This window comes from Struthio camelus, chromosome 7 (assembly GCF_040807025.1).
Source record: "Struthio camelus isolate bStrCam1 chromosome 7, bStrCam1.hap1, whole genome shotgun sequence".
Classification (NCBI taxonomy): domain Eukaryota; kingdom Metazoa; phylum Chordata; class Aves; order Struthioniformes; family Struthionidae; genus Struthio; species Struthio camelus.
In genome coordinates this window covers 10,616,577-10,638,176 of record NC_090948.1, presented here as the reverse complement: position 1 = coordinate 10,638,176, position 21,600 = coordinate 10,616,577, and the positions used below count along the sequence as shown (strand labels likewise).

Genomic DNA, 21,600 nt, shown 5'->3' with positions numbered 1-21,600 from the left:
TGCTTTCTTCCTCATATTTCACATGTGACCCCCTCCCTTTTTTATTTACTGTGCACTGTTCAGATCCTCCCGAGTCAACAATCATATTCTTTTCCTGCTGGTGTTGTGTAATGTGCTCAGCGCTATCCTATCTAGCTGCTTCATAAACACAGATAAAACGTTTTACCAGGGAATTCCTATGTGACTTTGAGCTGCAGTCTGGAAACGCTTTATTTCTACCACCCTTTTCTTTCTTCCTACTCAGACTGTAAACTCTTTGGGAGAAAGAATTCGTCTTTTCAGTTGTTTTCATAACATGTAGCACAAGCAAGATCTGATCAGCTAGTTTGTCGCCACTGCCAGAATACAGGGTCGCTTACTCTTGCAGTGGCATTGTGATTCCCTCCACTGCACTGTTGTTGTATTTGCCTCAGCTTCTGGGGACCGGTAGTTACTTGAGAAGCTCAGTTTTTATTTAAAAAACAAAAAAAGGTTTCTGAGTTCTCACATTTGTGGAGAAATGATCAAGAACAAGAATATTGAAATTTAAAATCCAGAAAGCAATTAAAAGGAAATTTTCATGCATTTAAAAATCTTACCTTTTTTAACCAGATCTCATTAGTTTTTTCAGGTGAAAGGGAGAAATGAGCCTGACTCACACTTTTTTTTAAAATGGCAATAATAGAAGAAAAACAATTCTAATACAAGAAAAATATTTAGTTCCATCATTAATTCATACTATTTCTAGCTTTGATATTTACTGTTTTGAAACATTCACCAAGAGTCAAGATAGTGATCATCTGGGCAGGATACATTTATCTCGTCAGGGCAATCTGTTGAACATTAAACAATATCTGAAGCACAGTTAATTATTTGCACTGAATTAGCTCACTCTCAAATGACTGTGGCCTGTCTGAAGAAACATAGGCAGCAAGAAACACCCCATTTGAGGAAATATCTAGCAGCGTCAGAATGGTTAACGGTGCTTTGTCCCTCCAGGTTCTTCCACTGGTCCTTTTCCTGGGGAATACGCATTTGTGTGTGAGTAAACTTCTGCATTATTTTCATGCTGCATGCCAGCGCTGTTACTTGCTGAACCCTTCCGGGGCGCCCGGAGAGCTCAGCTGTGTATCTGCACTTTAGAGCAGCGACGTGCCCGAGTGAAGCACGGCGTAAACTGAGGCCCCACGATTTATCGGCGGGGACAAGCCATGGCCGGCTTCTGGGTTGAGCCCCTGATTGCCAGGGTGGTGAGCGGCGGCGGGCAACAGCCCAGGGAGCGCGGTGGCCGTGCCGGCTGCGCCCTCGGGCTCGCTCGGCCGTTCCTCCCACCGCCTTGGCCCGGGCGGCCAGCCGCACGCTGGACCGCCACGCCGCTGGCCGAGGCAGCGCTCCCAGATCACTTAAACCAGCCACGTGGGTTCAGGGGCTGCTGATCTTCACAGTGAACAGTGTTAACTGATTTTCTGTAAGGTTTCTGAGGGCCGGTCTCGGGTGGCAGGACAGTGTGTTGGAAGGCACATGCTTTCGTGGTGATGGCACCTTGCGCGTTTTTGCAGTGACTGCTGATCCTAAAAGGATTAGGTATCAGATTTAAAAGATTAGTGGTATGCTCTGACTCGGTAGTTTTGCAAGCTCTTTTGCAGAAGATAAAATTTACCCCTGGCTCTATGTTTTGGATGGCTAAATTACCATTGCTGCTGACATGGAAAGAAGGTTAGCAGCAACATATGCAACACGACTAGAGAAGGCCAGAGCCCTGCTCCCTCAGAGCCTGACATACTTTCCCAAATCTATTCATCTTGTCTTTAAAGAAGATAGAAAGAATAACTCGTAACCAAAGCAAAGTTAAAAGTCATTTTAAAAAACATTTCTTTCATTCCTCCAAGCACTGCAATCCAGAAGATTTTCTTATGGAAGAAGTTCAGGTTCTTTTAAACTTCTACTTTTTAATGAAGATTACTACACATGCAAGTTCATATTTACTGAAATTCATTTCAGAATAGTAGCTGTTGACATGGTTAAATCGAGTCCTTTGGGAGAAATACATAGTGAAGGGTTTTAATGGGTTATGGATCTTTTTGAAGTATTTGGTGAATTTAAAATCAGTGATTTCCACAACGCAATAGGGTTTTTATTATTTAGTGTATCATCTGGAGTATCTATCCACTGACAACAGTAGATACAGCACACTTGATCCACTGATACATGTGACAGCTTATTGGGGGAACCAATTCTAGAGTAGTTCAGTGTCGGTTTTACAGACATTGCAGGAATCCAATCTAATATAAAGAAAGAAGCTCATGACAAACTGGCTATTTTAATTCATACCCAGTGAGGGAGAGGTAGATGCAGTCTTCGACCAACATGAAGTCTTGCACAGATTTTCCTAACTAGTTCTAAGTACTAGACTGATTCATTAGCTTTGACAAACCCAATCTGACTTTGCTCTAAATATCACTGTGGAAAATGGAGTGTCTAGCTCCTCCCGCCCCAAATATTCATTAACACTGCTAAAATGCAAAAGCAATTCTGCTGTCACTGAAAAGCAGCACGACAGAATATTCAGCAGGCTAGTTTTTAATAAAACATGTTTTTTCTTCATAATTAATATAACAAGGTTTTCTGGCTTAGCGCTTGGCATGAATCCCAGAAAAAAAAGAGAAGAATGAGTTGCTATGACGTGACCATTGCATGACAAACATGTTTGTTATGAGAGGACGTTTTTACCTTAATGATTTGTTCCAAAGAAGAAGTTACACCGAAACCGTTTGAATGAAACAATAACAGACTTTGCACACTGCTGAAACTGTGGAAAACACCCCCTAAGTTCTCCTTTCCATCCTTCTTTCCCGTAACTATTTTCATCATTCATATTTTCATTAGAAACTGCTTTTAGGAGTTTTTATAAATAACACTCCGATTAGTAAATATTATTGGTTTAATATAGCAGAAGTCAAACATAGGTAGTAGCTCATATTGAGTCAGTCAAAACAAAACAGAAAAGCACCAGGACAGTTGTGGATCCAGCAGGCTTTGGAGGAGGACTTACGGCAAAAATTTCTATTCATTTTTTTCACTATTACCTGAAGAAAAACTGATTACACCTGCATAAATATAAAGTATTTCCATAAAGGGCATAAATTTACGTCACAGATGCAAGTGAGAACAAAATTTGGCCCTTCGTTTAAACATATATGCTGTAACTGTATAAAAAACTGCCCTCAGCTATGACAGTCCTTCTCCGCCTTTTTTGGCTTTTAATTACAATAGGCCCTCACTGATTTACTCGTCAGCATTGCGTGAACAGGAAATTTTTAGAGAAATCAATATGTTTCCACGCAGCAAGACACTGTAGTAGAAATGTTCCTGGCATAAGAAGTCATATTGTTAGAGGTTCCTTATTTTGCCAAAAAGAAATTCAAACAGCTCATCTGCAGCAAGTTGATAGCTATTCAAACACAACAATTCAGCTGAGTATCTCCCATTACCAAAGCACTTGGGCTTGTAGTGAAGCACTTTTCCAAAATACACATAGATTTAAATGACATGCTTAAATATTGTGCTGAACTGGGCTAGAGAAGTCAGTAAGAGACAAGACTGAGTTTGACTGCACAGTGCTCCAGCGATGGAGCTGCTCGTATACCAGGCTGCAGCTCCCATTTAGCAAAGCTCTACAGCACTTCAGCGTATGCTTGTAGGAAAGAAAGTCATTTTTAAGTGAACAGATGTTCAGATTAGGCTTTTTCTCCATATCAGTGTTCCCTCCAAACTCAAAAGCACCCCTGACAGCAGAAAGGGAGATTTACAGGAGTCTGAGCAGCAGAAATGGCTCTTCACTGAATATTTTGGAACTTCAAAAAATTGATATCTGCTTAATTGTGATGGACTAGCCATGCCCAGTCAAATAATCAAGTGCGCTTACTAGTGAAATGGTAAGGACTGAAGTATCACATTAAGATCAAACAATTGCAAAGGAAAGCTCCTTCTTCAGAACGTACCATCAACGCCTCTCTTCTAGCTGGACTGCAGAGGATATGAAGCTGTAACAGACACCAGCAGTATTGGTCTTTCCTTGGCTCAGGCGCTCGGACACCCATATTTTAGGGTGAAAAGTCTCAAAGTTAACTCAGCCTGATATCTTCTCATAATAGTTTTTCTACCCACCAGCAGATCTAATCCCGCAGCAAACTTATGTTCCCTTGGCCTTCTCACTGCAGTGCTGCGTCACTAACGTCAAGGGTTTGTGCTGCGTTGTGTCATAAACTGATCCCTGCAAAGAGAAACGAATGTTGTCAAACCTATTTTGATTTGTGGCCCACCAGGCATAACACTTTACCACAGCACCAGCCTAAATTTGCCTGATGAGGCAGGAAAGCTAAAAAGCCTTCACAGCGCCCCCAGCTAGTTGTGCAGTGCTCTCTCCTGGAGGGAGCATTCCTTTCTGACCCCTGAAGGCAATCAGCTTATGCCCTGAAGCATGCAGGTTGATATCTCTTGTAACTAAAGGGACTTAATGACTTTACATAAGCTTTAAGTCTAACAGCATAACTTGCATTCTCAGCACAGGCTGCAAAAGCATTTGATAATGCAGCAAACTTGTGTTAGTGTGACGGGGCTGGTTCGCGCAGCCCCGCTGAAACAGATTTTGCAGCTTCCTCTTACCGTGGCATCCAAGATTGGGACCATTTTCCGCCTAAAAGCACAAAGACACCTTATCTACCAGGGAGCAACTTTAAAAACAGCCAGCCACTGCTAGCCCATTCCTCACAGTGCAAAGATTAACTTGCAAACTTTGATCTCTTGGAAGACAGGAGCAAGTAACTTCTGTGCAGACAACCAAGCTGGTTTCCGCAGTACCTCCAAGGGCCCTGCTGTTGCTTCTTTCCTGGATCCCCAGGGCTTTTGTACCAGGTGTTACCATCAGAAAAGTTCTCAAATGAATAATCACCAAAATAAAGACATTAAATGTAATCTGCCCGGAGTATTTTGAACCCAGTCAATGAGAAACATGTCATATACTCGGTGGCAAATGTAACAATTCTGTGTGGAGGCAGGAGAAGTCTTGCTAGCAGAGAGGTAAAAAACTCCGATGTTTTGGTGGAAACCTTTAAGGGAACGGTTTCCCAGGCTAAAAATATGACATGCGTTGCATGTGTGCTCCAGATGACAATATGCCCTACTTTCATCGTACTGCGACTGTGGCCCTGACTGAGAAATACAATGTCATTGCTGGAAAAGTCACTTTCCCTTGAAGTTCAAAGACTGTCACTATCCAAGACGGTTGCAGGCAAAAATCTGGACGATTGTAAGACCATCACAACCGTCGATTCCCTCCTCCTTTGGTGAGAAGCCCGGACAAAGGTTCCCACTGAGAGCTGTCAGCGACATCAAGGGGTTCACTACGAAAAGGCAGTAGCTGTCTCTGCCCTCCTGGCTCCTTCATACCTTATGGCAGTTGTGGATAGAAGTTGTTCAAATATCCATCCCCGTTCTCTAGTTCATCCTCATTCCATATGCTTCTCAGCTGCAAAGCTGTGACTATATAGAGGGACAAACGAAACGGGCAGTATTTGTTTTGCTGTAGTAGAGAATACTGCACGGCAAATTGTAGGAAAAGTCCCACAGGCTAGTGCAATTAAGCAAATAGGCCAATTCACACTTATGTGGTTTAATTTTGTCCTCCTGGAGTGCTCTCTTGTGAAGCCTGTGTGCGCCTGCGTGTACTCGTATTCGTGGGGGAAGATAATCTTTCTTCCCAGGCTGCCTTCTGCTGGTCTGTCATGCCAGCTTGCATAACTACTCTCTTTTCTCTGGAATGACTTCCGTTTTGCACACATGTAAATTCACAGCCTAGCTCTGGGTTGTCCCCTTTGTGCCGCCTGTTTCTCCACCTGCTTTTGTAATTTAATTATTCATTTTGATTTTAATACGGAAAACTGTACCTGAAACACGACAGTTCAACTGCTGAATGCCCTTGGCAGCTGTAAATATTTTCGGTTGAATTCAGGGTTAAATCTTCCTGATTTCATTCAGAAAGAATTGCCAGAGATTAACTGGACATTTTTGTCTGAGAAAGAGCTGCAGGATTCTGTCCTGAGACCAAGCTAACTCCTGGTTCTGGCATTACTGTTTGAAAACTATTATATTTCCTTAGTCTTTCTTTCTTGAGGAGTTGAAATGGAACTGCATATATCATGTATCTGAAGTGTTTAACCTTTGTACAAAGCCTAATTAGTGAAGTTTTGATGGTTCTTTGGAGAAACGAAGCTTTAGTGAAGTGCTGATCGTTACAATGACGATGACAGCAGAGGTCAGGTGAAATTAGGATATTCTGAATTTAAGCTTTCTTTCCTCCATTTTTCTAGCAGAGTGACTCCACGCTCAGCAATGCACCTTTATCCATGTAAAATGTCTCTCCTAGACTTTTTTGCGGGCTTTCTTTTTTTATGAGCACGAAGTAATAAAATTTAAAATTGCTCTCCATGAATTCTTCCAGCTTCGTTCCCACTCTCCGTGGACCTGCTACGAGCAGGATCTAGTGATTTTATTCCCTCTTGAGAGAACACCAAAAGTATCGGTGTCGAGCTGCAGAAAGGAGCCTGGTGAAACAAACCCCACAGTCTAATTTCCCTCCCGCCCCCCACCTTTGTTTGAATCCTGCTCTTGGCTGGGTTTGCTATTACACCTCGTCGGAAGGACAAGATCCTCCTCTGCTGGCCACGAGGAATACGGCACGGCAGGCGGTGAGTCAGCCCTTGCCTCCGCTGCCCACACGCCGCCTGCGCCCACAGCCCGCATCCCACAGCCCACCCGCCGCATCCCAGGGGCGTCCTGCATCCCCCATCCCGCTTCCGCGTCCCTCAGCCCCTCGTGGCACAGACGAAAGGGCAAGCTGAAGCCCGCAGGCGGCATGTTTCTCCATGCCCTCCACAGCGGAGCCCTGCCGAAAGCTTGGTGCAAGGATCCAAACAGCAAAAATTTAGCCAATTAGCAGGAGCAAAACTGATTTTCATTCAGAGCAGTCTGGCAAGCAGCCAGGTGGACCTCACAAGGGAGGAAAAAAATATTCAAGATACAAGGCCAGTCATGCCTAGAGTTTTTCCCCCACAGCTCTGCCAGTGCGGCTGAGCCATCTGCAGCTTGTGGCAGGTATGTGAGGGAGAAAAGCCCTAGAATAAGACAGGACATTGGAACTTTAAAATAAAGATTAGATTTACCTCTTGGACTTAGAACATAGCTCGCTCTGTGAAGTGTTTAGGGTGCTGTAGCCACATTTGTTCCTAGTAACGTCTGTTTGGTGGCTGTGGGTTGAAGCCCTCTGTGACTCATTGTGTTTGGGACTCCATGACCCTAGAGGCCAAGCCACTGCTTGCTCTGAAAGGTGTTACTGGAAACTTCTACTTTTTCTAGGGTGTCAGATTATTGCAACAGGGAGTTTAGTGCATCTGCCCTCTTATAAGCAGCTCTCCTCATGAGAGGTGCTTGGAAGTGCAGGCTAGATGAGTAGTCAGCCTGGGATACTAGAGAAGAAAGCAAAGTGCTAGCAAAGTGCTAGGTCTCCTTCCTGTCTTCTTGTTTTATAATTCAGCCCCCCTAAGATAGTGTGAAACCATCACCTTTGTTTTACAGCTGGGAGAAAATGAGGCACAGAACGAACGGCACGATGCAGTCACCTCCCACGCTTCTCTCAGTCTGAGCTGAAACCCTCTGAAATTCCCATGTGGAGCTAGCAGCTTCACTGAAAACAAAAGTTTCTGCCCCAAAACCCTTTCCAAACCCATTAGACAAATAGCACAAAGGGACACCATGGAGAGCTGAGGAGGGAAATGAAGCATTTCTTGCTTCATACTGTTGTTGTTCTACTTCCTTGTTCTTCTCTTTCATCTATTCATCCAAAAGAAAGGAATACTCTCCATTTGAAGGGTTTGTTTTGGTCTGCATTGATAGATGAACAATGTCACTAATTGTAAATGGGGCAATTAGACCCTTCTACTTAGACAATCTCCTCTACATCGAGGATCTGGCAAAGGGGCTCTGAAGAAGCCTGTACCTGCACTCAGCAGACATATACACCAGGACTAGAGCTTTTACAGCCTTCTTATTTACTGTTGTCTCTGCAGTCACTCATGAGGGGCAGTTGTGTGAGTGTGTGTCCTGGCAGCTGCACCAGATTTAGTTACACATCTGCACGGCTCACTTTGCTGCTCCTGGAAAGGGGCTGTGCTGAGTGGTTCAGGGTACATCACTCTCACTGAAGTCAGTGGGAAGGGTAGAGCTGGACTGTCTGTTCTCCCCGTCTCAAACACAAGAGGGACGCAAATACGCCTGAAGCAAATTCATTTATACTTTCCAGATAATATTCACAAATGTGAATTCTGAGTTATTTATCCAATTTCTTGTTCATTCATTCTTGTTCACAATCAGTATTTAGCTGTGAATGCCTTTCTTCTATAATGCACAAATAAGCAATGCATATTTACAGTTAATTGTATCTATAGCAAGCATAGGCACACATAATAACTGGGAGTGTGTACGTATACTCTGTTGAATACGTATGCTAATTTGTTTGGAATTACGTTTCCTTCCTACAAATTGCATGAGGAATGAAGAATAGCAGCTCCAGATCTGCTGCTTTAAAGCCATTGTTGGCATGTGTATTCTCATCACAGCCAGGTAATTCTGTCTGCCGCTGTGATTTAGAGCAAGAGGGAATGTAAGCTGAATTCTTCATATGGGGGATGAGTCCTGATGTGGAGTCCGTACATTTCCTTTCAGATAAACCTCACTCACACTCTTCAAAGGCTGAGGGCTGTTTTCCTTCTTCTTCTGTTCCTTTTTGTCATTTGTCCTTGATCATGAGCCAAACAGGAAAGGCTGGATCCCCATGTTGGAGGTCAAACACATGGCATTTCCTCACAGGAAGTACCAGAAAAGTTCTCCTCCATCCAAGCATTGTTGACAGCCCTCCAGCTCAGAGGTCCAGATCCCACCGACTTAGCCATGCTTGGGCTTCTGGGCTGTGCCAGTGCTTACTGATCTCTGCACTGCCATGCCAGAGCATGTCACAGCCACTTGCTTTTGCAGCAGGCTGGATCATGGCCTGCGTCAGTATTTCAGAGGAGTGCTGTGAGATAAAGAGTCAATGCATGGTCACTTATTAAGCAAAGAGGCAATTTAACTCATTCAGGACATGTTTTCTGGAAAGCACCCAGGCCCTGCAACCAGGGCTGGTTGCTCAGAAAAGCTAGAGCTCCCATGCAGGTTGCTGAGAGTGATCAACTTTTTAGATATTTTGATAATCTTCTGAAATAGCACTTAAAAATCATGCCTTTTCGTTCAGCTCTGAAAAAGGTAAAGAGCTTATCTGGATGTCCAGTGCTGGGGCAAAAGGAAACCTGTCACCAACTGTGTTGTAAATCAGGCTCCTGTTGTCTTTTGTTTTCAGAAACTGACTCTCTACCCTTCTTTATCCCATGCAGTCTTGCAGTTTCTTCTTCCTGTCTGGCCTTCTGAATGGTAAGTGCTTTTGATTTCTTCCATCAAGTAAGTGCTGTATATGGAGTGCTAGGCAACCTGGTTCATCAAGACCCTTAGCTAGCGCCTGGTATGGAGTTTTAATAACTTCATGCACAATTTTGCTGCGCTTAAAATAAGGCACGTGATCCAACGAAGTCTGTTTGAATTTAGCCAAGTAACATCATGTACACCTTCAGATTCACTTTCTCCCTCTCTCTGCGTGAAGTCGTACCTTAACGTGTGCTCTGCTTCAGTGCAGGGGACAACTCTGCATTGGGTCACGTCCAGGAGCGTGTCCAGCACATTGAAGCACAGACTAGGGGAGCTGCCATGGTACCAATTCGCAGCTGATCCTGAGGTAGTCCTGGATCTCACCTGTCTCTCACCACTCAGATCAAAGCCAGGACTTCTCCACCACTCTGTGGCCCCAGATGCTCAATACAGGCTGAGGGATCCGTGAATGAGCAGAGCTCGACACAGTGGGTCACTGAGTCAAAGAGGAGTCTCTGGGCTAGGCTGTAAACCTCAGGCTTCAGAGAAAAATGAGGAAAGAGCCTAGTTGTGTGAGCAGGTTCAAAACGCAAGCGGGTTCAAAAAGTATGTACCAGTTTATGCAGGCAAAAAGCATTGACAGTTATGTAGTATTAACACATTGATAGCAGGAAAAGGAGTGATTTGGGGGGCAAAGTTGTGATGGATGTCGTGTGAGCATCTGTAGATACAGTGTGAGGATTTGTACATCCTTCAGCAGCCTATCTGGTCTATGTAGAGAATTAAGGTTTTATTGCTAAGTTTAGAATTTTTGTGGGTAAGACCTGCTCTTTCTTTTCTTGATTTCAGTGGCTCTTAGATCTGAACTTACAATTTATAACTAATAAAGTATTAAGTTAATTTTACTTCTTTTCCTGCAAAAAGAATGCAGCTTTCACCAATCACTCAGTATTCAACTATATTTCCATTCATTTAAGTAGCCTTCTGGCTTCCAGGTTAAATCTGGGAATCCAGCTGCCTTGAAGCTCATGCAGCACCGCTTCTTTCCCCAGATCGATGTTATTCTTCTAGTAAGATGTTTGTGGAAAAGACATTTCAGAATCATTCCTGCACACACTCAATATTTAGCGTGTGCAAATATTTAGTCACACAGTCATGCACTTGGCTTCAGGCTGTTATCCTTCTGGCTGGATTTACCTTAACATGCGCCTTGTGCTGACCTGCCTTTCAGTGGTGGAGTGCCCCTTTGGACTCAGTGCTTTTTCTAGCAAGTTAATTCAATCCCTCCCTGTCCCTTATGGTCCTCAGTTCTACCCACACTCCTCCTAGCTCCTATCTCGGCCTGTGTGCAGGCTTTATGCCCCTCCTTGTTTGCATATTCCCTCTGCTTTTTCCTCATGTCTCTGCACTGTCCCGCTTCCCTCTCTCCTGTGAGTCCCTCTCTCCTTCCTCCTTCGGCTCTCATCGGCAGCCTTTGCGTAGCGCTCTGTTGTTCCAAGGGAAAGGCGCTACAAAGCTGCTCTAAAGTAAGAGCCACAAAACTATCCGAAGGATTGCTAGCTTTGTTGTTAGCTGTTCTTATTTCTTTTGCAATTCCTCTTCAAAGTTGCAGATACCCCCAGCCAAGGCCCGTGTGGAAGGGCCAAAATGCCATAACGCCTAGTCTCTGCAGAAGTGAATGGGCGACATACCGTCATTTAAAAAATGGTCAGGATTTCAGCCTCATAAAAATAACTTTACACTGTTCTCAGAAAAAAAGTATTTAGAAAGGTTGTGAGAAAAATCCTACTGAGATTAGACCAGATTTCAGTCAGTCCCCAGAGGTTCTGAGAGCTTGAAAAAATGCTGGGTACTTCCCGGCCACCTTGATGTGTGTTTGCAATAGACTTTAACTTTGCCCATCACTCATCTTGACAACTGCAGTCCAGCAAAGTTGCCTTGCAGTTCGGGTCGCTCAGATGGCATCCGAATGCATCATATTCCCACTCGGAACATTAGTCATGACTTGATCCAGTGAAGGTTTTGAAAACAGTGTGACGGCCAGTGTTGGGCTATCTATTCTCTCTGTAAGAGAGAGTTTGTGTAAGCTAATGAACAAGAGGATATTGATCAGAAATCCGTTACTTGATTGACAGCTCTTGGCAATGTGAAATCCTACAGATGAAAGCTCAAGCAGTTTAAAAGATCACCCAAACCTCAAAGCTGATTTGAAGCTTTAAAAGTCAATCTCTGCCTATCAATTATGGGGGGAATTTTTTGTACTACACAGAGGAAAGTTATTCTTTGAAAATTTGCATGCAGGATGTCTAATTTAATTTCATGTAATAGTCACATTTCAGTGACAAATGTCAGATCACTCCTTTTTTAAGCATGTTAAGGTTTTCCAGCACTTACAAAGAATGAACACTCTGATTTAGTAATACGTTTAACTCAACCAGTGTATCAGACTTTGTGCGTTAATTATGTGCTCAGATAAAAAAAAAAAGTTATTTTTGCTTTACTAAACCTATGGCTTGTTATGAATAATTAAAAAAATGGAATGGGAACACTTCTTAAATAAGAGATGTGGAAGCCAAATAGTTATTTAGTGTTGAAGCAATGATAAATAGGAAGACACATTTCAGTTTGATGTCATGCATCCAAGTGAGGGCTTTCTGATTTTTGTTTTTTACTGCTTCATGCCGCTGGGGAGGACGCCGAGTAGCTGGAAGACGGGAGCTATCACTCACATAGCTTGTAGTCACTCTTTCAATTGCATAAAAGGAGGGCAGTGATGGATACAGCGGGGACTCTGATGATTTCTCAGATTTGCTGCAAACTTATGTCAGCTTGGGCAGGGTTTCCCAGTCAGACAGCTCCGCTTTGCTGAGTCTCAGTATTCACAGCTGGGGCCAGGGTTCCCAGAAGTGTCTGTTGATGTTTTCTGAGCCCTCTTCACATGCAACCTTAACGCTGCAGCCTGATCATAGAGCTTCACCTATAGGTAACGGTGGTGGGACGCTGGGGGGTGGTTTGGTACCATCCAGGCTGCAGGTCTGGACCCTTCTCAGTGCTCTCCATGAGGCAGGCTGTCTCCGCTCAGCTGCTGCGGCCAGCAGAGCCCTTGCACACCTAGCTCAGGCGCCTGTTAGCCTTTCCCAAAACCTGCCTGTCCGGGGATCATCTGCTCCTTAAGTGCAACGTGGCGTTAGTATTTCTCCTCCTCGAAGAGCTGTCGCCAAAGGGAATCGACACCAAAGTCCTCTGCCCGCAAGCATTGCCAGGCAACTGGCTTTTACTTCAGAGATGGACTTAAAATAGTTCATGGTGGGTCAGCATGGATTTTAATAGGTATCATTAATAAAAGGTTCATCCATTGCTAAGAAATGATGCTAACATAACAATTAAAATGAAGCGTCATTGTCATTTCTTAACACCATGCTTACACTGGCTGGTTTAAAAATCACGGTAAGTGCTGCTAAACCAGCTCAGAGAACTTATTTTTCCTCTGTCAGCTCACCAGAGTCCTTGCTAGCCTTTGTAAAGCATGCTGGACATGTTTGCAGTGTGCTTTTGGTAGCTGCAAGTCCCCCATTCATCCTTCATAACTTTTAACAGGTATAACTTTATATAAAAAGGGCTACCCAGTCTCTCAGAGTAGTTCTTTAAAGCATCTGTGAAATAAAAGCTAACATTCCCCACTAAGATTTTGAAAATAAATGGGAAACAAAGTCAAACTCCTTCAACATAGTCCCTCAGACTCAAGTCAGCTTGCAAAACCTCCTCTCACACAAAGTGAGCTTGTGGGCTGCATTTCAGGCAAAACCCTCTTTTTGTTTTCCTTTCTTAACTACATCACATTAAATTTAATTTTGTTCACTGTAGACAATGTCCTTATCTTCCAGCAATATCTTTCTGTTCCTCAGCAAGGCACACACTTCTGCAACACTTGCACACTGTCGAGACTCAGCTCCTGTGGAAATAATGAGCTGAGGAAAAGGAGTCTGGACTTGACATAGCAATAAATGAGGTGAAACTTTCCTCTTTTTTATTTTTTTTGGTGAGAAACGAGAGTTGGCACATAGAAAAAAAGAAGAAAAAAAAAGACTGTTCTATTTTAATATGAAATATAAAACACCCATGGTACAAAAGTGGAATTTCTTTTTTTCAGAAGCAAAGAAAGAATAAAGATAAAGGCTGCAAGCAAATGAATGAGGAGAGAAAACTAAGATAATGTAGTCGATAATCAGTTCAAGGCAGAGCATTATCCATAGGGCCATCAGTCCGGCCCTAGGGGAGAGCTTTTTAGAATGTCTCCGTACGTAGCTTAGCTTTTCTCATTACCGTAGCGTGTCTTTGAAACACCCGAGCGGCTTCAACTGGCAGCAGACATACCTGTGGAAAGAACAGCCAGCCTGCTTTAATCAGCCTCCCCCACAAACATCTGCTGGCAAAGCTGCCGGGCCGCCAGCGCTCGGCTCCCGGCGGACGCTGCCTGTGCAGCGGGGCTGCTCCCGGGAGGGCGGCCGGCGCACCGCTGAGCAGGCTGCAAAGCTGGTGGGAGGCTGCAGACTGTGTCGAAGTAAGGGCTCTCTTTTCATCGCTGTGTCCGCGCAGTGCCCGGCTCAGCGGGGGTCTTGCTCCTAGAAAAAGGTTTCGTGTACGCAGAGTCACGTTGGTAAGTAGGTGCCCAACTCTGTTTAGGGCTCTCACTCCCCGGTGATTTCTACCAAAATGAAGTTCTGTGTCCCAAGAAGCGATAGGCAGCTATGTACCTTTGAAGATCTTGCCTTGCACTGCAAAGGCAATTATCCTGGTAATCAAAGCAGTGAGACAAAAAAAACCAACATGTTATTCTTGTAGGAATCTAAATCTTTTCTTATCTCACCCTGTAGTAGTAGCTGTAGCTGATAACAATCACCAGGGTCTTCTCCCGGTTCTTGCACTGAGTGCTGGGCTTGTGCTGCTCAGTGGCACACAACAGTGAGGAGAATCCACGTCCATGGGACACCCAGCCACCAAAGGGCAAAAAAGCTACCTTCTCTCCAGGACATCCTGGCTCCTGTCGCAGGAACCGAACCGAGCAGTGATGATCCCAATGCACTCCAGTGCTCCTCAGCTGCAGCAGCAAAGCCAGAGCTGGGATGACCAGTTTGCAGAGGCTGCCTGGCTGCGTACTGGGTAAACACTGTCTGGATGAGCTCTGTGCTGTAGGCTTCAAGGTGCCAACACGGAAGAGCTAAGCTCTGCCTGTTTTCCCCAAGGCGATGTGAGTTTTCTGGACCCACTGTTGCCATGATGTCCCAAATGAGCTCAGGGAGAAAAAGGTTGACCCTCCCAAGGAATGAATTTTTAATACCTTCTCTCTTTTTAACAGTGTTTTGATTCTTCTGTACTTCCACTCTCTTCTCACCCTTCCTTCCAGACCAGACTGAAGACTATGAGTACTATGATGAGTACACCCAACAAGAAGAGGAATCCCTCCTCCAGAGCCAATACACCGAGGATCCTGACTGGTTTGAGGAACTGTTTGGCTACAGCAGTGTGAGAAAAGGTATTAGAAACTCTGCACTTCTCAGGGGTGGGCTGGGAGGCAAGGAAGGGGTAAAATTCCAACGCGGCATTTTCAGTGCGAATGTGGCAGGCCTCGTCTGCCAGCATGCTCTCGAAATGCCTGCATCAAAGGGATGAGTTAGGAGGATTGTTTGCAGTGTTCTCCTTTGTATTTCTCTTGTAAGGAGCCTGTGTTTTATCTCTGGGTTTCACAGGATGGATTCTGATCATGCAGAACATTTCTGATTGCTACTACAAAAAACACAGGCTTATTTGTCTACAGACACTGTAAGATGTAATTGCTGTTTCCATGGGATATATGTTTTGTATTTATGCTAGGAACCCAAATGTAGATAGAGCACGTTTGCTTTTCCCTCTCTCTATCTCTCTCTCTCTCAGTTGCAGGGTTTTTTTCTTTTCTTTTTCTGTCTTGCCATACTTCAGGAGAGCATGAAAGGATCCTCAAAATTGCTCTGGGAACACAAAATAGGAGACAGGAAGTTGGTTATAACAACCAACTAGGGTGTTTAGGGTTATCCTCTTGTATAAAGAAAACAGAGATGGTATGTAGCTGGCTTTGCTTGCCCCCAACACCGATTGCTCCTGGCAGCCTGGAGTGGAGTGGAAAGGTTGAGCATAGTATAAGGAATAGCACCGAAGTGAGTCTCAGTGGGTGCCTACTCCGCTGGAGCAACAGCTAACCAGGGGTATTTTAGAGTATAATAGTGATAGATGGCTTTTTCAGGGGAGTTTTAGCAAGCCAAATCCAGACGCCTGCACACCAAGTATACGCAGACAGATGCACAGGGCCAGCTCTGGTTCTTAACACACCTGTTTCTGCAACTGTTAGAGAGGCAAATCTTCCCTGGAGTGAAGGACGTCAGTCAGTTAGAGCTCAGTCATAGCCTTGGGAAGGGAGCGCCAGACCCAAAAGCATGAGCTGGAACAGCTTGCTCTAAGCTCCGTATCAATTCATAGCTGCTCCTGCAGTTATTGAACTGATGTGTAAGCATGGTATGAGTTCGACGGGATGCTGCGCTCAGGAAAGGCAGCCTTTTGCACAGCACTCTGATGGCACCCGTTAGTTAGTCAAAAAACATGAGAAGAAAAGGCAAGTGACAGAGGCGGAGAAGCTGAAAGTAAAACAAAAAAAAATCACTGTCCTTACCTCAACAGACCCATGCTCCTCCAATCCCTGCAAGAACAATGGCTGGTGTGAAAAAAAAGGAAGTCATTTCAGCTGCCTCTGCCCCAAGCCATACACTGGGACTACATGTGAGAAAGGTAACTGCTTTTTTTTTCCTAACTTATATTCCTTATCTTCATAACGAATATTACTGTTAGAGCTCTATCAGTGGAAACAAACACAGTGCTTTAGAAAGCCTTTTTCTGAGGTGAGGGTTTTGACAGCCCAGCGTAGCCATTTTAATAGATCTTGCATCCAGCTCATAGTTTAGACCAGAGTCTTTTTAAAGCAGTATCCAGTAAAATATACTACAGGTGTTCAGAAAGCACATCTCTATTCCCAGTCTTACTCGGTGTGGGCAGTGGTGAGTTGCTTGCTGGTCTTACTTTCACAGTATCCTTTTGCTGTAGACACTGTGAAAAAGAAGGAAAATCCCACACCCACACTGCTACATGGTCTAATGAAAACCCCCTTGGCAAGTCAGGGGAAAGCATGTCTTTCCATGACCCCTGGAGGGCACAGCCCTCATGCACATACAAATGCTAATGAAATACCTTGTTTTTCTGTTTTATCTGGCCTCACCACAGTGAAAAACATGTGTCTGGAGAAGAGGTGCATCAGAGGAGACTGCCTTATTACATTAACCTCCCCTTATTTTCGGTGCAGCTGTAGTCATCCCTACAAATTACCAGACTGTCACCGAGGTGAGCGTAACCCCATCAGAAAGAGCTCCTATTTAGCTGGGTGCTGTGTCAATTGCAGTGGGGACCATGTTGCATTAGGGCCGAGAGGTCACTGTACAGCCGGTCAGCGGAGGGAAAGCATGTGTGACCTACGGCACAGGGTGTTTACAGATTAATCTCCTCCGCCCTAGTTATTAAGCCTGAGTCTGCCACATCTTCAAGCCCTGGAGATGAACACCCAAGCCCAAACATTCGTGTTTGACTTACAGGGTGGTAGTTCAGTCACTAGTGAAAGCTATGGTGATAAGCGTTTTACAGAGTTCGTTAAGAAGTTAAAGCTAATAGGCTAAATGGGAGTTTTCCCTAATTTCCATTGGCTGTGTGAGTGGCTGCATAGCTTTTATCAAAGTAACAAACCTATTCTGTGTTTTCCATGTTGACAGCATCTTCACCATGCAGGCCAAACCCGTGTAAAAATGGAGGTATCTGTATACGGCATAGAATCAGATCAAAATTCACCTGCCAGTGTCCCGAACCATTTAGAGGGAGAATCTGTGAAATTGGTATGTCACCACTCCAGGGGAAAAGGCTGGGAGTTAAACCTCCGGTTAGCCAAAGGTTGGCTTCTCCGTTCAGTCAGATTGACTGACACCTTCACTGCATAAAGAAAGTTTTCTGTGCACCTAGAAAACTGTCCCACTAGAAAAGAATGAGTGAGCACACGTTTCCAGAGGTCCTATGTGACCCATGGGTAAGGAACATCAGGGTTTCCTTAAACACCAGAAAGCCAATGTAGTTAAGATTCATTCTGATTTATCTCCGACTCCCCAGCCTAAGGGGGGGGCAGCTATTGGTACACAGATGGGTGACCAAGGCCGTGGGATTACCCCAGCCCGTGTGAAGTATCTTATGCCTCTCTAGTACCACACCGTAGGTGTGGTACCACACACATTTCCAAGGAGTACCACACCCCACACACATTTCCAAGGAGCAGAACTTGTTTCATTTTCTTTTAAAAGTTTATTGCACTTCAGACAAACTCCACATAAGATGAGTGTACCTCATTGCAGACGACCTTTCCTCCATTCACCTACAGGTAAGGTCCACAACGCGCAACTTTCCCTTGTCATTATAGCAGTTCTGCACCCAGTTCTGGCTTATCCTGCTAATACTATTTCTTGGACAGGCCACTGGGGGAGTTACCCTAGTTTTAAAGGATACCACTTAGCCTTTAAGTCCTTACAATGCAAAGACGTTCCAGGCATTTGAAGTCAATCTGCCTTCAGGCTAGAGAGATGTTGGGACATGATTCTTATTTCTGTCCCACCTAAGATAAAGGATGTCATTATGTGACCCTGTTGGGTCCTATAGATCTTCTGCTCCTCCATGAACTGAATGGTACGGCAAGAAGGGAAAGGAAGAGGAACTGCTTCAGAGAAGGAACAACAGAAGAGACTTTTTCTTCTTATAGGACCAGATGATTGTTATGAAGTGGACTCTGAGTACAGAGGAAGAGTGAACCAAGCAGTGAATGGAAAGACATGCCTGCACTGGAATTCGCACATTCTCTTGGACTATCCTATTAACTCATTTATGGAGGATGCTGACTTTTATGGCATTGGTGAACATAACTTCTGCAGGTAATATCTTGAAGAAGCAACTGTAGAGGTCTCTGATGAGGAAAGCAATGAGCATAAACTGCTCCCACGAATTTAGCAAGCATAGGGAAGTCCTCAGATAGTGTTAAGGTCTCACATCTTTTGATACACTGCCTGTCTATAACATACCAGGGTGTTATAGCAGCATTTCCTAAGTGACTGTACTGACTTCAGGCTTCCAGAGGCTGCCCTCATTTCCCTGAATTCCCTAGTTTTTCTCAAGGTTAAGATGAGTATGGGAATAATGACAGAGACCCTCTCTTTCCCCCCTACCCTATCTCAGGCATCGTCTTTGTCAAAGCTTATGAAACAGTATCTCTGAAAGCTTCATACTCATGCTGGAGCATGAGGTTGCTCTGCTAAACATCCTCAGATCTTTAAGCCAGTTTCATGGAGATTTCCCCAGTTTGATTGGCTGATGCTGTCAACTGTTCCCTTCAGGAATCCTGATGGTGATGAAAAACCCTGGTGCTACTTCAAAAAAAATAACAAGGTGGAATGGGACTTCTGTGACATTTCACCCTGCTCAGGAACAGGTAGAGTGGAAAATTACAAGTAAGCTGTTTGGCAGAGGTGCTCAAGAGCAGCAGGTGCCTTGCACTGGAGACACTGGTTCATTACAAGTCACTGCCACAAAATTGTGGCACCTTTATTATCTTGTTTTAAATAGCATTCCTGTACGTTCTGCCCTGGCATAGGTGATTTCTGAAGTACTCAGTATTCAAGTTCCAAGCAGTCAAATCTAGCTTCAAGTTCCAGCTATTCAAAATGTCCCTTTAGGTGTACTGCACTGTATACATCCAGATGAGGAGCTGTTGAAGTTGCTCACTGTCTGAGAGCACCCCATACAGCCCTTGCAAAATCACAAGCCCACATGCCTCATACATTGATGCTAGGGCTGGAACTTGCAGGACTTACCCTGATGCTCTGGGATTTATCACTGGTGAGGAGCTAAATATCCAAAGACGTATTGGGAAACTACGAGAACTAGAACTGAGTGGGGAGTGAGTCAGCTCACGTACTTCAGACTGAATTGTTTCTGGGCAGAGATAGATCTGACCAAGCCAAGATCTCTAAAGAGTCTTTAAAGGTTTTTTTTTTTTTTTTTTTTCTGTATCTGGGTCTGCTCATTGCCGGATTTAGTCTAGGTCAGCAGATGGAAGGGGGATAGCACAGTTTTGGAGGGTTCACAACGGATCTTCCACACGAAGACCCTTTACTATGTTCTTTTTCATTTGGACTATTTTACCCAGGCCATGGGGTGCTAACAGAGTAATTACTAGAGACAGAGTTTATGTTTAAAACATGGTAGAGGGTTTTGCCAGATGGATAGAATCTTTTCTTTCTTATTAACTCTACTTTCTCATTTCCCAAAATATCACTCCTGATCCTCTGCATCACACCCCAGAGTCCTCAGAAACAAATACCTTCTTCCACAGGTGCCAGGCATGCCTGCAGAATTGTAATGCAGCCAACTGTCCCAGTGACTGGGAGTGACCCCGTTACTTAACTCTCCAGGTCACAGTGTCCTGGTCTAATATAATCTCTGCTTTACACATCTGCTCTCTCTCCCTATGCAGCTGAAGAGATCCCAGAGGTGACAGACAGAGCAGCCATCCCTCCCGGATCAAAAGAAATATTCAAAACATGTGGACAACTAGAAAGTCAAAGGCCACTCAAGAGGATCTACGGTGGAGCCAAGACTAGAGCTGGCAAACACCCATGGATGGTATCTCTGCAGAAAAAGACTTCAAGGAAGAGCAGACATTTCTGTGGTGGAGTGCTAATTAAATCATGCTGGGTTCTTACTGCTGGACATTGCATTGAGTAGGTGCAAATCCTATGTCTAGGATAGCTAAACATAAAAAAAGAGAGCCTTAAAGTTAAAGATGCCTTGAAATTTACAATCCAAATGATTGCTGGGAGTCGAATTAAAGGAAAGCATACACATGGAAAAAAATAAACATATGCATGAAGCATGTACATGAAACTGTACATGTATTTTTAAATGGTGCTTGCTAGAACAAATTAAACTTACCTTCCTTATCACTTGAAGTGAGCTAAAAGAATAAAACAGCTTTGTATGAGAAGGAAAGAGGAATAACATAACAAGGTTTTGCAAGGTAAGAAAGAAGGGTTCCATGAAAACCTCAAGGCATATCAGGATATCATGAGTATCATCACACATTACATCATAATTTAAGACCTCCAAAAAAGCCAAAATATCCCTTTTGCTTCCAGTTGTGCCTGTTAGCCTAGGATATTACATTTCAAGCTTCCTTGAGCTTTTTTGTTGAAGAGGTGTTAGAAACTGCTAGCCTTGGAAACTGGTGAATTCCACTCTAGCCAACATTCTGGCACAGGTGATTTTAAGTATGATAAGGCAATTGCAAGTGATTATACTCCCATGGCTCCACGAGTTACTACTCATCATCACAGCCACAGTAATAGACTGTGTGCACACTCCTCCTCTGTTCCAAATGCAAAGAAAAGCATGTTCATATAGCTTTAAACTCAATATTCATTGTGATTGCAACAAGTTAAGAGCAGATATACAGTCCAGCATCAACCACAGCCTTCCTGACTAAGCCCTCTTATAACAGCCTCCTGAAATCTTCTGCCCCTGCTCTACAGCAACAGGAAGCTGCTGTCTTGACTTCCACATACTAAAGCAGCAGGTTATCACCAATCTTCTAGACAATGTCTGTATGTAATTTGCCTTACTCTTTTTGCAGAGACTCAGCAGAAAATCTCCAAGTGGCCATTGGAAAGCAAGACCTCAGGAAGAGAGAGCCTCAAGAGCAAATATTTGATGTGGAGAAGATCATTGTACATTACAAATACAAAGAGAAGGATGGTGTCCCATACAACGATATTGGTAAATTCCCTTTATTGAATATTCTTGTGGCCCACCTCTGACCTCAGTTGTTTGAAGCACTTCTCTCCAGCTAAAGTCAGTGTAAAATTTCCATCTGATGATATACTCTGGAAATAATTAGGCCAAACTGTGGCTTACATCCCTTGGATCTTTGGAATGTGAATTATGATGGCC

General features: G+C 44.1%; 1 protein-coding gene across 6 annotated transcripts in view; it reads left to right on the top strand.

Moving 5' to 3' along the window:
- The first annotated feature begins 829 nt into the window (after positions 1 to 829).
- HABP2 (hyaluronan binding protein 2) overlaps positions 830 to 21,600 on the top strand; it is a 36,806-nt gene continuing 16,035 nt past the window's right edge. The window contains exons 1-10 of one of the 6 annotated variants that reach the window (XM_009668645.2): positions 830 to 1,020; positions 9,462 to 9,498; positions 14,894 to 15,022; positions 16,198 to 16,305; positions 16,795 to 16,911; positions 17,334 to 17,453; positions 18,362 to 18,530; positions 18,990 to 19,084; positions 20,129 to 20,375; positions 21,284 to 21,426. In XM_009668645.2, the coding sequence (XP_009666940.2) occupies positions 952 to 1,020; positions 9,462 to 9,498; positions 14,894 to 15,022; positions 16,198 to 16,305; positions 16,795 to 16,911; positions 17,334 to 17,453; positions 18,362 to 18,530; positions 18,990 to 19,084; positions 20,129 to 20,375; positions 21,284 to 21,426 (1,234 nt within the window). In that variant the 5' untranslated portion in view covers positions 830 to 951. Of the gene's footprint in view, positions 1,021 to 9,427; positions 9,499 to 14,893; positions 15,023 to 16,197; positions 16,306 to 16,794; positions 16,912 to 17,333; positions 17,454 to 18,361; positions 18,531 to 18,989; positions 19,085 to 20,128; positions 20,376 to 21,283; positions 21,427 to 21,600 lie in introns of all 6 variants that reach the window. The other 5 variants (XM_009668647.2, XM_009668648.2, XM_009668649.2 and 2 more) reach the window with 5 other exon arrangements.